The sequence below is a fragment of the Leiobunum rupestre genome, chromosome 5 (assembly GCF_980474605.1).
Source record: "Leiobunum rupestre chromosome 5, qqLeiRupe1.1.hap1, whole genome shotgun sequence".
NCBI classification, from domain to species: domain Eukaryota; kingdom Metazoa; phylum Arthropoda; class Arachnida; order Opiliones; family Sclerosomatidae; genus Leiobunum; species Leiobunum rupestre.
The window spans coordinates 17,967,236-17,984,705 of record NC_143388.1 but is presented as its reverse complement, the minus strand read 5'-3'; the positions used below and the strand labels follow the sequence as shown (position 1 = coordinate 17,984,705).

The window sequence follows — 17,470 nt, the reverse complement described above, 5'->3', positions numbered from 1 at the left end:
GGCATAGACCAGGGGGGTTCCGGGTCAAGACTTCGGCCACCCCCTTGATGGATTTATGCTGGCCCACAATAAGGGCAATAATTTAGATATATAAGATACATTCTTTGCAAACAGATACGGAAAAAAAGGTATGTGTAAGAGTTTTTTATTTATCTGTGTTCGCCTGAAAAAAGGTAGTATCTTTTACCCACAATTGTATCTTGTACCTAAAAGATATCGCTGAACACTAGCCATGTCAGTTGGAATAGGCATTGTATTTTCGTTGAATCTTGAATTATGTGATCTGTTTTCTGAATTGATATTTTCTTCTTCAGAAGAGACTATTCCATTTTGACCAACATTGTTTTTAACGTCGGTGGTACGAAGCTCATGCAGCAACTTCCACGCATCGAACATGGCGTCGGGCAAATCGTATCCTTCTTCAAACATTACTTTGTACTCACTAAATTTTTCTGTACCGAATCTAGATTCAAGGCATTTCGAAGCTGTTCTAATCTTCGCCGCCGTTTCGGTAGTGCTTACATTTGCTTTGCTTACATTTTAGTGCTTAAAGGTTCTTCCTCGTCGAATAACAAAGAGGGCTGGAGTTTGGATTGGTCTATTTCTATTGACTGGGTATATTCCACTACTTTTAAATCCGTTGATAATTGTCGAAGGTGCCAAAGACAATTTCCAGCAATGATTAAAAACTTCAGCGAAATTTTTATTGTCTATCACCATACCAGGATGTTTAGTTAGGTATTGCTGTACAACCACTTTCCAGTTATTCTTAACCGATTTGAACACAGAAACTTCCAGGGGTTGCAATATATGCTCAATTCTATTCTATTCGCATAGTTTGCTGATTTCAAGGTCAATATGGCTTTTATGCCCATCCATTAGAAGAATCACAGGACGCGTTGGCGGAATGGAATTTATGAAATGGTTGGCAATCCAATCAAAAAATTTCTGTGTTCATCCAACCTGATTTCGATAGCGCAAAGCGGGAGCCTTCAGTTCCATTTTCCAATGGGTAGAAAGTCATTCTTGTACCACTGTAGACATAGTAGGGAGGAATTTGATTGCACAGCACAAAGAACTGTGATTTGTGATTTAGAATTTCCTGTAATTTGTAAGACATTTCTCTGCATTTTGGATGCCAAAACCTTTCCAGTTTTTGGACATAGCGCGAAGCCAGATTCGTCGCAATTCCAAATTCGAGAACCACAGTTGTATAACATTTCCAAACGTGAAATGAAGTCAAAAAACCCATCAAACCACTCGTTAATCGTTTCTGGCTTACATGCTAACTGCAATGGTTCAGGTGTTCGAAGTTTTACTTCAGGATGTCTATTTAAGAAACCGATCCACCAATCCTTTCCAGGTCTATTTTCTTTGAACGGTGAAGGCCTATTTTCCATAGTTATAAGTTGGTAAACCTTTTCAGCAATCTGCCATTTCGTTAGTCCATAAAAGATTTTAGACCTTTTAACTGCCCAGGTATCTAAATCATTTTCTTCGTCTTGTGTTAATACTGTTGGTTTTCCAATTTTTGCGAACACTTCCGATTTTCCACGTATTTTGTTATGAAGCGTTTGTCTTGGTATTGAATAAAGCTTGGCCACCTGTCTCAAAGACATCTTTGCATTCACAGCTTCCATGGCTAAGCGCAGATTTTTGTCGGACCACTTTCGATAATTTCTCTTGTTTTTGGTTATACTGACTCATAATAATAATAATAATAATAATAATAATTAATTTGATTAGAGTTTTAAATTTATACAGCAAATATTATGGGCTAAGTCACTGGGTGACTTTTGAGCCGCTACGCAGACAGGATACAACGATGTTAAATTTTTTTAAACATCATTAAAAAAAAAAATTATAATTTTTTTATTAGTATCAACTATACTACCCATATTTTCTGAAAGTAAAACACTTTAGTTATTATATTTTTAAATAGATCGTTATATAGAATATATTCTTTCGAAATGGACCCAATTCAGTAATCACCAGTTTTGCTCTTATCTTTCCATTGCAAAATAGACCATAAAAAGGCCAAAAACACCAATTTTAAGGGACAACTTGTAAAAATATTTAACCATAAGACCTGTTTTCTGACCAAATGGAGTAGTATGGGTTCAAATATACCTTCCTCGATTTAGATTTGTTGACCAAATCACTTGCCAACATAAGAAAACCAACTGCGTGCAACTCCGCTACTCCCAATATGAAATATGAAAACCTTCACTTCCCTAAAACTAGAGAATAAAAGCCTACTCTGACTTCAATTTCTACAACCAAATGACTTTCTCTTCCAAATATTTGTGAAAAAAAATCCTAACCAGTTTTTCTCTTAACTTTCCATTGCGAAATAGACCAAAAATGGTCAAAAACACCAATTTTAAGGGACATCTTGTAAAAATATTGAACCATAAGTACCTGTTTACTGTAAAAACCCTATATTCTGGCCTAATGCAGGGGCGTACCGAAGAGTGTACGTTTGGGGGGGAGGTAAGTGAAATTTGCCAAGTGAAAACCAAAGTTTGTCAAGTCGTCTAAGTTTGGATTGCTACGGTAGATTTCAATTTAAATGTTTCATTAAATTATAATCGGTGGCGACATCCGCTGTTAGCGGCGGGAACTATATACTATACAAAATTTAAAATAATAAAGAGTCGAGATACTTCATGAAGTATCTCGACTCTTTATTATTTTAAATTTTGTAATTATAACGCCATGACTTTAAATAGATTTAAAATCAATGATTATATACTATACAATTGAATTAATGGTACTAATGTACTTTGGAAGTTATAGATGGCGCCACCCGTATTATGATAGAGTTGATGGCTGAGTGCGCCGACTGGAAATTTCAGAATTTGTTTCGCGAAACCAGGACTACCGAACGCGCCTATGTCATTCTAGCGGTACTATTCCCAATTCAATGGCGAAAACGGCTCGGCGTCTAGTTATATTGAGTGAAGCATTTGCGTACTCTCTTTATATATAAAGTGAGATACACGAAGAAGAAAACAGAGATTGAACGATGTTACAGCAATTTAAAAATCCCATCAAACCCGCTTACTATTTTCTCGTCGTGTATCCCGCTGTAGTAAAAAATAGATATATTTCATCCTGACGAATACTAGTTGTTGTTTAACTGAACTGCTTTGAATAACTGGAATTATTCATACACAAATATAACATAAGAAATTCAAACACTTATTACTGAAATATTAACGTAAGAACAACCGACACTGTATCACACCATATGATCACACGTTATCTTTACCCAACGCTACTTTAGGAATATTGGCATGGATGAAGTATGTACGGTATGGTATGGTTATTAGGATAGGAGAGTTAATGTTAGAAATAGCAGAGTAGAATTTCACGCCACCTGCCCGCCAGTTAGGGTGCTAGGAAGAATTTTTTTTATCGTTTTCTCAAGGAAAGAAAGATGGACGGTTCTAGCGAAAAAAAAGCGGTTTTCGCAAGTGCGCGGCGTTTTTATGCCACAATTCGCGGACTAAAACGCCAGAAATGCCTTTTTTCCATTTCCCTAAAGATCATTTAAGGTAATTCTTAATAATTTCACGACTAAATAATTTTCTACGCGTTTTATTCCACTCAAACCACTAAGCCTATGTCACTTTATAGGTGCAGAAAATGGATTGAGAATTGTGGGAGGATGGATTTGTTTGGACGTGAAGTGGAATTACACAAATCATCTTCCATTTCTTTGTGCCCTGATTATTTTGAACCACATTGTTTTCTTAAAAGGTGAGTTTTAATAATGATTTGGGAAAGTCAATCATTCATTATATTAATTTTCCTTATAGGAATCTGTTGGTGAAAAATGCTGTACCGTCACTTTTCAAAAAACCTCCTGCAATAGCTCTATTTGAAGATGAGCCAAATGACTACGCAGACGAATACAGTCAAATTGATGAACCAGAAGAAAATCTTGAACCATATGTTGAAAATATTGAAATACCTGAAGAGCTCTCGGAAACTAACAAAGAAGATGCTTGTACTGATATTAATAACACACAAAATACTCGCGACTTTTATGAGAGAAAAATATTAAAAGCTAAACGCTTACTGAAGGTTCAATACAATAAGAATCAAACTCTCACGAGGAAAGTGGATAAACTAAATCGAGAACTTCAAAAATTTAATCCAATTGAGACTTATTTTTCAAACTTGCCAGCCAAGGGGAAGCTCTTCCTTGAAATGCAGTTAAGGCTGAATAATAAAGCTGCGAAAGGCAGAAGATTTACGAATTTCGAAAAACAAATGTGCCTGGCGCTGCATTTCCAAGGACCAAAAGCATATAAACAGTTAAGGAAAATGTTTCATCTACCGGCTCCTCGAACACTAAACTCCTGGCTGGAAAACGTCCGATGTAAAACTGGATTTTCATCTGAACTTATTGATTTGCTGAAGTTAAGAGTGAAAAATATGTCAGAACAAGAGAAGCTAACAGTACTTACTGTAGATGAAATGGCATTAAAGGAATGTCTACAATATGATGCAAAATCTGACAAAATTAATGGCTTTGAAGACTTAGGCCAATCAAGAACATCCGAATATGCCAACCATGCCGCAGTTTTTATGCTATCCAGTTTGACCCATTATTGGAAACAACCGTTGTTATATTACTTCGTCCGGAACTCAATGAATCAAAATATTCTTCATAATATTCTAATCGAAACGGTGGAAATTTTAATTGACATTGGATTTGTAGTTAAAGTGGTAATTTGTGATCAAGGTTCAAACAATCAGGCATTATTTCATGAAGTATCTCGACTCTTTATTATTTTAAATTTTGTAATTATAACGCCATGACTTTAAATAGATTTAAAATCAATGATTATATACTATACAATTGAATTAATGGTACTAATGTACTTTGGAAGTTATAGATGGCGCCACCCGTATTATGATAGAGTTGATGGCTGAGTGCGCCGACTGGAAATTTCAGAATTTGTTTCGCGAAACCAGGACTACCGAACGCGCCTATGTCATTCTAGCGGTACTATTCCCAATTCAATGGCGAAAACGGCTCGGCGTCTAGTTATATTGAGTGAAGCATTTGCGTACTCTCTTTATATATAAAGTGAGATACACGAAGAAGAAAACAGAGATTGAACGATGTTACAGCAATTTAAAAATCCCATCAAACCCGCTTACTATTTTCTCGTCGTGTATCCCGCTGTAGTAAAAAATAGATATATTTCATCCTGACGAATACTAGTTGTTGTTTAACTGAACTGCTTTGAATAACTGGAATTATTCATACACAAATATAACATAAGAAATTCAAACACTTATTACTGAAATATTAACGTAAGAACAACCGACACTGTATCACACCATATGATCACACGTTATCTTTACCCAACGCTACTTTAGGAATATTGGCATGGATGAAGTATGTACGGTATGGTATGGTTATTAGGATAGGAGAGTTAATGTTAGAAATAGCAGAGTAGAATTTCACGCCACCTGCCCGCCAGTTAGGGTGCTAGGAAGAATTTTTTTTATCGTTTTCTCAAGGAAAGAAAGATGGACGGTTCTAGCGAAAAAAAAGCGGTTTTCGCAAGTGCGCGGCGTTTTTATGCCACAATTCGCGGACTAAAACGCCAGAAATGCCTTTTTTCCATTTCCCTAAAGATCATTTAAGGTAATTCTTAATAATTTCACGACTAAATAATTTTCTACGCGTTTTATTCCACTCAAACCACTAAGCCTATGTCACTTTATAGGTGCAGAAAATGGATTGAGAATTGTGGGAGGATGGATTTGTTTGGACGTGAAGTGGAATTACACAAATCATCTTCCATTTCTTTGTGCCCTGATTATTTTGAACCACATTGTTTTCTTAAAAGGTGAGTTTTAATAATGATTTGGGAAAGTCAATCATTCATTATATTAATTTTCCTTATAGGAATCTGTTGGTGAAAAATGCTGTACCGTCACTTTTCAAAAAACCTCCTGCAATAGCTCTATTTGAAGATGAGCCAAATGACTACGCAGACGAATACAGTCAAATTGATGAACCAGAAGAAAATCTTGAACCATATGTTGAAAATATTGAAATACCTGAAGAGCTCTCGGAAACTAACAAAGAAGATGCTTGTACTGATATTAATAACACACAAAATACTCGCGACTTTTATGAGAGAAAAATATTAAAAGCTAAACGCTTACTGAAGGTTCAATACAATAAGAATCAAACTCTCACGAGGAAAGTGGATAAACTAAATCGAGAACTTCAAAAATTTAATCCAATTGAGACTTATTTTTCAAACTTGCCAGCCAAGGGGAAGCTCTTCCTTGAAATGCAGTTAAGGCTGAATAATAAAGCTGCGAAAGGCAGAAGATTTACGAATTTCGAAAAACAAATGTGCCTGGCGCTGCATTTCCAAGGACCAAAAGCATATAAACAGTTAAGGAAAATGTTTCATCTACCGGCTCCTCGAACACTAAACTCCTGGCTGGAAAACGTCCGATGTAAAACTGGATTTTCATCTGAACTTATTGATTTGCTGAAGTTAAGAGTGAAAAATATGTCAGAACAAGAGAAGCTAACAGTACTTACTGTAGATGAAATGGCATTAAAGGAATGTCTACAATATGATGCAAAATCTGACAAAATTAATGGCTTTGAAGACTTAGGCCAATCAAGAACATCCGAATATGCCAACCATGCCGCAGTTTTTATGCTATCCAGTTTGACCCATTATTGGAAACAACCGTTGTTATATTACTTCGTCCGGAACTCAATGAATCAAAATATTCTTCATAATATTCTAATCGAAACGGTGGAAATTTTAATTGACATTGGATTTTTAGTTAAAGTGGTAATTTGTGATCAAGGTTCAAACAATCAGGCATTATTTAGAAGACTTAACATCAACGAAGACTAACCATATGCCATATTCAAAAATCAAAAAATATTTTTCATGCCAGATCCACCACACCTTCTTAAATCGCTTCGTAATATGTTATTAAAATATGACTTTGAGGTAGCTGGAGAAACAGTGTCGTGGGATCATATTGAAAAATTTTATGGCTTTGACACAGTTGAATCATTTCGCATGGCACCAAAATTAACACCTAAAGACATTAATCCAAACAATTTCCAAAAACTGTCTGTCAAACGTGCGTGTCACATATTTAGTCATTCAGTTGGCATGGGTATTTATATGTATACCATGATGAAGAAGATGGACCAAGAATACCTAGCTACTGCTAATTTTTTGAAGGAAATAGACAACATTTTCGACATATTTAACTCAAGTAATCTCAAAACAGATAAGGACTCGAGGAAACCTCTAGTGAAGAACTGTCCGAGTATTGAATTTTTAAAGGAGAAGAAAGCTTGGTTTAAAAAAATTGAAGTTTTAGAATGTAAACGAGAACCACCATGTTTGAAGGGTTGGAGGACTGCAATATCATGTTTATTGGAATTAAGTACAGATCTTTTAGAAAATGAGCAGTTGAAATATATCATGACTTCTAATCTTAACCAAGATGTCCTCGAAAATTTTTTCTCCAAAGCTAGGTCTTTGAGTGGCAGCAACGATAATCCGACTTGTCAACAGTTCCGTTTTACATTCCGCAAGCTAATGTGTTCATCACTTTTTTCAAAATCAGACTCATCCAACTGTAAGGATGTTGAAGAGACATATATAGTGAAGTTAACTGAACTTATCGGCACTCATTTAAATGAAAGTGTTGTACTAGATAAAGAAATAGACTTCTGTGAACATATAAGTCATGTTCAACCACCTACATCGATTAACTACCTAGAACTTGCCCGTAAAAATGTTTTAACTAATGTCGCTGGATACACAGGAAAAAAAATGCTTGAAATTCATTCAAATTGTAAAAACTGTGCGACAGCAATGTTGAAAGAAAGTACCAAAATAGACAGTGATAATGAAATGCTCATCGTATTAAGATCTTATGTTAATGATCCTGAGAAAGAATGTGGGAAGTTGAAAATGCCAACTCGTTAATTTGCTGAAGCAATTATGAAGTTTGATGTGTATTTCGATCAGTTCTTTGGTCTCACTATGCACAAAATTAACCTGCTGACGAAACTAGATCATAAAATAAGCGAAATTCCTTTTCCAAATTCTATGTGCCAAGAAATACAAACCAAAGCCCGACAGTTATTTTTAAAATGTAAAATACGTCGAATGCTTACAGTTCATAATGAAGAACTTAGTGAAGAAAAAGCTGCCAAGAGAAATTGCAGAGCTACTAATATACCTAATGACAGAGATGAAAGGAGAAATCGTAAACTGTCAAAAGTTCTACATTTGTAAAGATTTCATCAACGAAGATTTTAGTTGTAAACATTTTATTTTCATAAATATAATTTATCTGAATATGTTGTATTTTTTTACTACATGATTTTTCTGCAGAATTCTCCACTCACCTTTGGCACATTATTTTATAAAGTCGCATAGGCCTGTTGTTTTAGTGAAAAAAAAACACAAACATTATTTAATAATGATAGTAATTTACCGTAAATGGTTCTATGAGAAGATATAAGTTAAAATAAGCAGCTAATTTCTGAAATAACCATTTTAACTTCCTAGCGCCGTCCATTTTTAAAATTCCTAGCCAGCGGGAAAATGATAAAAAAATAATTGATTTCATAGTACCCTAACTGACGAACAGGTGGCGTGTCGTCGCAGCGAAAAATTTTAGTCTGTCAAATTTCCTATAAAGTTGCCGATCCTAATAACCATACCGTACATACTTCATCCATGATATTGGCTTGTGAAATTTTGACTTTCCTAAAGAATATCACTATAATATTCACGACTTACCTAATTTACCCGAAGTAAAAAAAACTGTAACATCTCCTATAGAAATTAAAACTATTTTTATAAATTTTATACAGATTGCCAAATTTAACGTAGAAAATGAACACTGAAATAATAACGAACAACCGATATTCCCTATCACGCGTCTATCTGCCTTTCAATTTTATAAGGTGCTGTAGGAAAAATGACTATTTAAAAAGCTTTTACCACAAGGCTGAACTAAAGTTCCGACACACTAGCTGCCTAGCGTAGAAATCAGGTCTAGTAAGTTATACATAAGGAGAAGCAACTACATAGAAATCTCAAATATAGTTAATGACTTTAGGGAAGTAAATTGCTGGGAAATTCTAAATGATTTGTTTACTATCGATTTAGGAGTTTTTTTTAACTAACTAACATGTTTCATAATTTTCATTTTGCCAAGTCCACCTCGATTTGCCAACTCTACAAAACTTTGGGGGGGAGCCTCCCCCTGCCCCCCCCCCCCCAAAGGTACGTCCCTGGCCTAATGGAGTAGTATGGGTTCAAATATACCTTCCTCGATTTAGATTTGTTGACCTAATCACTGGCCTACATATGAAAACAAACTCATAGATTATAAAAGCCTACTCTGGCTTCAATTTGTATAACCGACTAACTTCCTCCTCCTAATATTTCTTAAAAAATTCATACTTTGCAAACTTAAAATCACTTTATACATTTTTTAATTATTGTTATGTAATGCGTTTTAAGTGTCCAAAGTTAGCCACAAGAGTGGTGTATTTAAATTTCTAAAAATATTATAATTTAAAGGTCCTTGCAAAATGTTTACTACATTATTGAATAGAATAGGGTTCATTTTATTTATTGAGCATATATTTAGATAAATTTTGCATGAAGTAAACCCACTAAACCTTATTTCGTTAACTAGTAAGAGCTACATTCCTTAAACTTTTTAACTAATATCAAAGTAGATAATCACTATACCTGATTCAAGTTCATCCATCTTGATAACTTAAAATCTGAGAAGCAAAAATTTTTTTGCCCGACTAAGTCAAAGGTTAGAGCTAAAGGAAATTACTTTTGAAAATCGTCTGCATCGTCTGCTTCAGGCGGGAGGTTTTTTTTTAGTTTAAAGTGTCCAATTTTAGTCATGTCTCAACCAACCCGAAACCCAGGCCCGTACACAGCCGCCAAAACTCGGGGGCGCTCAAATTCTTTTTCGGGGTGCCAATGCCTTGAGTCTAATCAAATTTCTCTTTTTCGTTTGTCCGGTTGTAGCCCTAAAATATCCGTCAAAACATTTTTGATAAGCTGGTTCAATATTTCTACAATTGCAAAGTTTTTCTGGTGCAGTGAGACGCGCGAAAGCAATTTTCAAAAACTATAGTAAAATGGTTTCAAATATCTACTGAACCACCATAAATATAACACAAAATCGTAATAAAGAAGGTATTCTTAACAGCATGAAAATCACGGTACATCAACAGTATATTCCTTATCTTTTGTTTAATCGTGAACATTCGTCCAGTAGCTTACTTCCAACCAGTTGACAATATTTACTCACTGCGCTTCATTTAAATTTAGGAACCTTTCCGCCACTTCAAATTGATATGGGTTTAAAAATTCACTCCATGCATACAAGAAAGCGGAAGAGGCACTACGATGACCCTCGAACTTTTTTTTTAATCCATAAACGATTCATATTACTTCTCTAATATCCGAGGTACATATCCGTCTCAACTTAACTTTCAAATATTTTCAATCGCTTCCCGGATAAATCGAAAGTAAAAAGACCTTTGTGTTTTATAATTCTCTGAAATTTCTTTCAACGTTTGCTCGAAAAAAGCATTTCGTCCATTTAAGGCTTACTCGCTTTTATCAAAGAAAATATATGAGACGAATAGCAAGCTGGAGCCGTTTCCGCCTGGGGGTGTATTAGGGCTTTTAACTTCCGCCACGAAATCGTGACGTGACGGTGTCGAATCTCCGATCCATTTCCTGTTTTCCCCTCAACTCAACTTTGGACGACAATCAGTAATCGTCAATTCGTCATTATTATATGTGTTGTTATATTTATATTATTTAAGCAAATTTAAGTTTCTGGTATCTTATATTAGTTACTTCACAATACCTTCTAACTAAATGAAATGGTGCTTAAATGTTGAATATAAAGGAGATTTTTTCCATCCACCAATAAAATTCAAATCAGTCGGAAAAAAAATTATTATCTCTGTTTTTTAATCCATTTCTTAAAAAGCGTATTTTCCAAGTGACTGTTTAACATTAACAAACAGCGAAAAGTTCCCTTCAAACTATTAAGAAACAGCTACAATATTGTTTTTTTTTTCGATTGCTACACCATTATTTATGATTGAGACCATGTCTAAGGAGCATAATATATATAGACAAGATAAAGTAATAAGAGAAGTCATGGTGGCTTATAAACTACAACCTCTTATGCTAATATGAGTATCATACCTTACGGAATTTATAAAAGTAGAACAGTTAAGTTATGGTAAAACTAGGGAGTGTGTAAAAGGAAGGAAATATAATGAATTAGGAAATATATTTGTTAAAATGTACCTTTCTATAACAAAAAAACAACAATCAGATATGCTAATCACGCAAGGCACCACCTTAGGCCTAAGTCATCGAGCGACTTTTAAAGCGTTTTAATTCAGGTGGCCGGGTTACAATGCTTAGGAAGGTGGTGGAAAGCCCTGCAAGCCACGCGAGCCAACAGCTCCCTACACTAACTATTACCGTTAACCTCAACAAGTTTTAATGGAAGGGGAACCCGCGGATATCGGGGGAAAACCCCTTAAACCAGTGGGAAGAGATCTGCTATCTCAACGCAGAAGGAGTTGTTCCGAGTTTTCACCCAGTGCCACAAGCTGGGATCGAACCCGGCTCCTCTTGCTGCAAGGTGAAAGTGCTAACCACTCCGCCACCCCACTTAATAAACAGAAATTCATCGTTCAAATGTTCCTACAGGATTTATTTTTAAACTTATGGTTTTATATGAAATTGGGGTTGCAGAAGCTGTTAAGGAATATGAGAAAAAAACAAGCAAAAGAACAAGCTCAAGAGTGTTGTAGTGTTTATTGAACTGATTATTAAGTACTAAACGCATCTAGTAATAATATATTAAACACTTTTATTCTTTAGTTACATGACTCGTACAAAACGATGCCGTCTTCATTGTCTGATGATATATCTCACATGTTTCTCTCTGATCTTATCTTCGGTAGATGTCGCGAGATTTCCGAGACATACAAATTATAGCGGTAAAATTTAAAAAAAACAATAGTACAGATTACACAAACAGTATAGATTATAGATACAGATCTTTAAATCTCCCCTTTCTTTTGAAAACAAGAATGATCTAGTTTCGGGTCTTACACAAAATCACATTTCGGTAAGTAGTCGTTTAGGAACTATGTGGTGTTGTCGAAGGTTATATCGTCCAGGTTGATGAGTCGAAAGACGACCGCTTGGAAAGTTGTTGGGCGTGGTTACGGATGTAGAGGGTGTTTCGCTTCGGTTTGTCGATTCTGGAGGAGTTAAGGCGGATGCACACATACGGTCGCGAGCGAGTTTCGCTCGCAAATGTCGCGCGAACGCATGCGCCGTGGAAAAATATCGGTCTCGCCAGCGAACATGCGAAGCGTCGCCGGGAATAGGATTTCTTTCTATTTTCACGCGCGACCCTCGCTCGTCTCACCCGAGCTAGCCAATAGAATGGTCGCGTTCATGATGCAATCTTTTCTTTCGTTGTTTCATGGTTGTTTGGAGCTAAGCACGTGTAGTGGTTATGTCGGTTTTTATCGAAAACAAATGTAAAAAGAAATTAAATTAATAGAAAATGTAAAAATAAATTAAATTAATAGAAAATGTACATATAAATTAAATTAATAGAAAATGTAAAAAGAAATTAAATTAATAGAAAATGTAAAAATAACTTAAATTACTAGAAAACGTCTATATAACATAAATCATAAATTATTCTACCATCAAGATGTCAAAAGCGAACTCATGGAATTCCATTGGTGTAGAAATGAATTTGTTCGGTATGAAATATATGAATCCAGATTTCTGTTTAGCGCACGCGACGGACGAAGCCACGTGTGTATGGTTTTCGCGCGAAACCGAGCGAATTGTGCGCGAATATTTCGCGAGAAACTCGCTCGCGACCGTATATGTGCGTCCGCCTTAAGTTGGATGCTGGCTTACGCATCGTGACCTTTTGTATCATCCACCAAAGGGAAGGTAGATTTGGGTGTAATGGGTTTGTAAAACGATGAATTACGAGTAATTGAGTGGTCATAACTTACGGCGGTAACCATCGACCCAAAGATAGCAGTTACTGTGTATGGATTCGGATCAAAATATGGTGACATTTTGTGAGTACGATTGATCTTAACCAATACCTGATCTCCAAGGTGTAATTGATTATATCGGACTGGTTTTTTAGTGTCGTGATATACTTTCATCAAGACAACTATTTTAATTTGAGAGTTAAAAGTAATTAAGGTTATTAAAGGACTTAGCGGAGATGAAATGAAATATGAAAGTTAAATGATGTCAGATAAGAAACCCAGTGCCATACGATATTAAGATATACTTTCGTTAAGAAAGGTCTAATAGAGATTTAGATTGACAGCAAAAGAGAAATAGCTAAATTATATATGTTTTACGTGTTTGTTAGTTAAATATAAGTTTATCATCGAAGTTGTTAGCACTTACGCCTCACAGCAAGAGGATAATAATAATAAAAATAATAATCAGCTTGCAGCACTAAGTAAAAAACAACTCATCCTGCGTCGAGTTTTCAAGTTCTTTCCCTGTCTGTAAAAAAGTTTTTCATTCGAGTTCTTACGTTTCCGCTTTGCTTAAAAAGCCGGCACGGGTTTTAAGGAATAGTTAGTGTAAGGATGCTAATGGTTATCGTTGACCGGGCCAACCATAGCCCTCCCACGCGATTTAAATTCCCCAGCGCAACGCTGTTAAAAGGGTCTCAGGCCTGATGAAATCCAGGTTATAAACATAGCTTACTATTATTAATAATTGGGGCCATGCTCAGCTTTTGGAAAAGCTTGTGGCTTCTCCTTTAATATCGAATCGATGTCCTACAGACGTTTTCAATTATAATTTATGCACGTTAAATGGATAACGCAAATATTGCCAGCTGCAGTCATTATGTTTGTGGATATTTTAATTTGCATAATGGACAGAAGGCTCCATCACAGTTATTTAAGAGATATTTTAAAAATTATTTGTAAATATTGCAAAGGTTCTATCATTTATTTGACTTCATACGAAATTTTGTGAAATGTCCTTTTCGGAATCAACTAATAAGGAACCTTCCATGCTCAAGATTTGTTTGCCGCCAGCCTATTCAAAAAAGTGCTGCAATATTTTAAAGCGGTACTTATACTATATGCTATTATATTATATTTTAAATTAATTAAAAAGCTTGAATATCACTTTTAATTGGTGAAATATAGTTATTGCTATATATTTTTTAATTTAGAGTTAATTAATTTTGCATAGCTCGAGAAATTTCAATCCAGGAGGTTTTTTACGAGGGGCTAACCACTCCCCGTAATCGGTGTACAAGCCTGTAACTTTGACTGCACTAAAATGATTACGTAAATGAGTACAGATTTAGCACTACCAAAGGCTGTACTCATTGGTAATCGGTGTACAGATTTTCAGAGAGTGGTTAGCCCCTCGGTTTTTTATGTAAACCAAATGTAAAAATTAGTAAGTGCGTTTATAAAATTTACTTAAAGTAAGTTTCACGATGATCCTAGGGTTTTAAATTGCACAGTGCGCCTACAATTAAGTAACCATGTTATTATTAAAATTAATTAAATTAAATTCATTCATTAATAAAGACAAAAAACATTTTAAAATTTTCCATTTAGTTTTATCTGCTGATATTAAGCATTGTAATGATTTGTACCACACTTACGTTCATGGCTGAAAATTCTAATTCGTTCCGAAGAGCAATTTTCTGGTCTGTAGCCTGGACCTATACCGCTGTACTACTCAATCAAAGTAAGTTTGAATTACCGAATATAAAAATTGGTCATAGTAGTGTAATTCAGTTTTTAAAATTGAGATATACAACGGCCATGCATTTAAAGCGCAATTTGATAGGAGCCACTCGTCAGATTTTGCCACTCTGCCCACGTTGCCAGTCGACCCTGTTTTATCATTTTTAAATTTGGTAGGTTTCACACCGAGTATACATCGAAAAATATCATTACATCTTCTAAATTTGTGGGTTTCATCGATTTTTGTGCTAAATATTGTGGTAATTACGCAAATAACTTCACAAGTGTTATCACCCGGAACCTTCATTATAAACAGCTTAAGTGACGTTCTGGTTTTTGAAAATCTCAAAATTTTTCATGCTTATTCATTTACGATCCAGCATTATTTTCAGGTGAGTATACAAAAAAGTTTGGTAAGAAATATTCATATTTTAAGATTTCTATAATATCTAAAAAGCTATTTAACCTTTGTTGGTAAACCAAATTCAGTAGCAATACTTATGACGTAATGTTATTATTTACTAGGATGCGCTTTATTTATTTATTGAATTTTAATGTAAATTAAGAAAAGTGAGCTTAAATTAACTTTTAAAAATTTTAAAACTGAATTATCCAAATTGCAATAGTACAAATTTTAATCCAAGAGGATTCTACATATTTTTTATTCTTAATCTTTTTAATTAATTTGAACTTAGAGCCTTCAAGGAGAATTTGGAAAAAAAATAAGATCGATTACAGAATTATCATTGAATCTTCCGGAAAGAATAATGGAAACGTCGCGAGGAAAAGCGGTCGATGTCGGAGCATCTGATCGGCTCGACGAGATTCACGAGCACTGTGATCATTTCTACAAAGAACGACCTTTATTTTATCGTGCCACTAACGATTTGAGGACTGAGATGGTTGTCTTTACTTTAAATATGGAAGGGAATTTTTCGAAATCGACGCTTGAGGCTCTAAATCAGCTGTAAGCTTAAATCTACCAAAAATTATTGAATTTTGAAGTAAACGAAATTGGATGGTTTCTAGTAAATTTCTGATTTTCTAGTAACTTAGTAATCTCTGTTGCAGTGAGAAATCGAAAGTCAAATACTTTTTCTATAAATCACCTTGTTTCGTTATCTGACGTAGGTTTGGTTCAAATTATTTTAAATTTTACAAATAGAATAAATATTTAATTTTTCGTAGGTTAAGGTAATTAAGCAAATTTAAAAAAATCAGACTTGTTTTTAGGTAATAAAATGCCCAGAAAAATGAAATACAATTATTCTAAAAGCTAGTTGCCAAAATTAATAAAATTACTAAAAGCCATAAGATTTGCGAGTTAACATTCATATTTAACTCTTGCGCGCTTTCTGAAATTAGAAGAACTATCCCAGCATCAATCGGGTAAAATACTTAAAATTGGCAATCGCCTCGTACAACTTGCTTATTTCCAAAATTTCTGACTGTGTTTAACAGTGTCTATTAAACTTGGAACTTGACATTTATAAAATCCTTGTAGAGTCTAGCACACTCCCGCTAGTTCAATAGTGCACTTTTGGCATTTGCTATTGTGTTTATCGCTTAACCGTTAAGAAACAAACAAATTATAAATTTAAACCATTGGGTTCGAAGCAGAATACTGAACTTCACATTACTGGATATTTCATTGTTTTGGAGCTTCGTTTTTGTGGGCCTAAGACTCTGAAAAGAAGCATTTTTGGACGGTATGTTCCCATTTAACCCAATTTTACCTTCTCCCAAAGTTATCAGTTCTCCCAAAAACATGGTGTCCCATTTGTCCCAATTCCATTTCTCCGAACCCAAAAATATGTATTCCCATTTTTCCCAACGATCAAGTTACCCAAAAAAATTGATTCCCATTTCTCCCAACGATCAATATTCCAAAAAAATCTGGATTCCCCTTTCTCCCAATCATTATTTGGAATCGGTGAACAAAGTAAGTTTACCGTTTTGTGAATATGTGAATCGACTTGGCGTTAGGTTAGGTTAGGTTAGGATCCAAAACCCCAGAAGAATTCCTCGAAGCGATAAAATGGGGATTCGATGTAAAATGAAATGGGCAAAATTTGATGTACTTGCATATTAAAATGAAACTTATATTCATGTTTATACCAAGTGTAATTTTGGGACAAATGGGATTTGGGATAACTATTTTGGGACAAATGGGATTTGGGATAACTATTTTGGGACAAATGGGATTGGGACAAATAGGATTGGGACAAATAGGATTGGGACAAATAGGATTGGGACAAATGGGATTGGGAGAAATGGGAATTGGGAGAAATGGGATTGGGAGAAATGGGAATTGGGAGAAATGGGATTGGGAGAAATTGGAATTGGGAGAACTATTTTGGGCGAAATGGGGGTAAACCTTTAGGACCCAGCATGTTCAAAGATAGCTTTTGACTCATTAAGACCCGAAGAACACGCCGTAAAAGCCACCGTCAGACTTGAGTCCAAAACCCAAAGCCCATTAAAATAAAAATTAAAGACAATTTATTGGTCCTGTGCACAAGCGTTTTTTTTAGTTTGTATAGTAAAAAACTCGACCCGGGTTTCGTTAACTTTCATGGTACGAGTAACAAGAGT

The 17,470-nt window shown here is 35.0% G+C and overlaps 1 protein-coding gene across 1 annotated transcript; it reads right to left on the bottom strand.

Moving 5' to 3' along the window:
• Positions 1 to 992: 992 nt before the first annotated feature.
• LOC149943692 (uncharacterized) lies at positions 993 to 1,640 on the bottom strand. The gene has a single exon (XM_090176146.1). The coding sequence runs from the start codon at positions 1,638 to 1,640 to the stop codon at positions 993 to 995; it is 648 nt and encodes a 215-aa protein (XP_090032272.1).
• Positions 1,641 to 17,470: the final 15,830 nt, after the last annotated feature.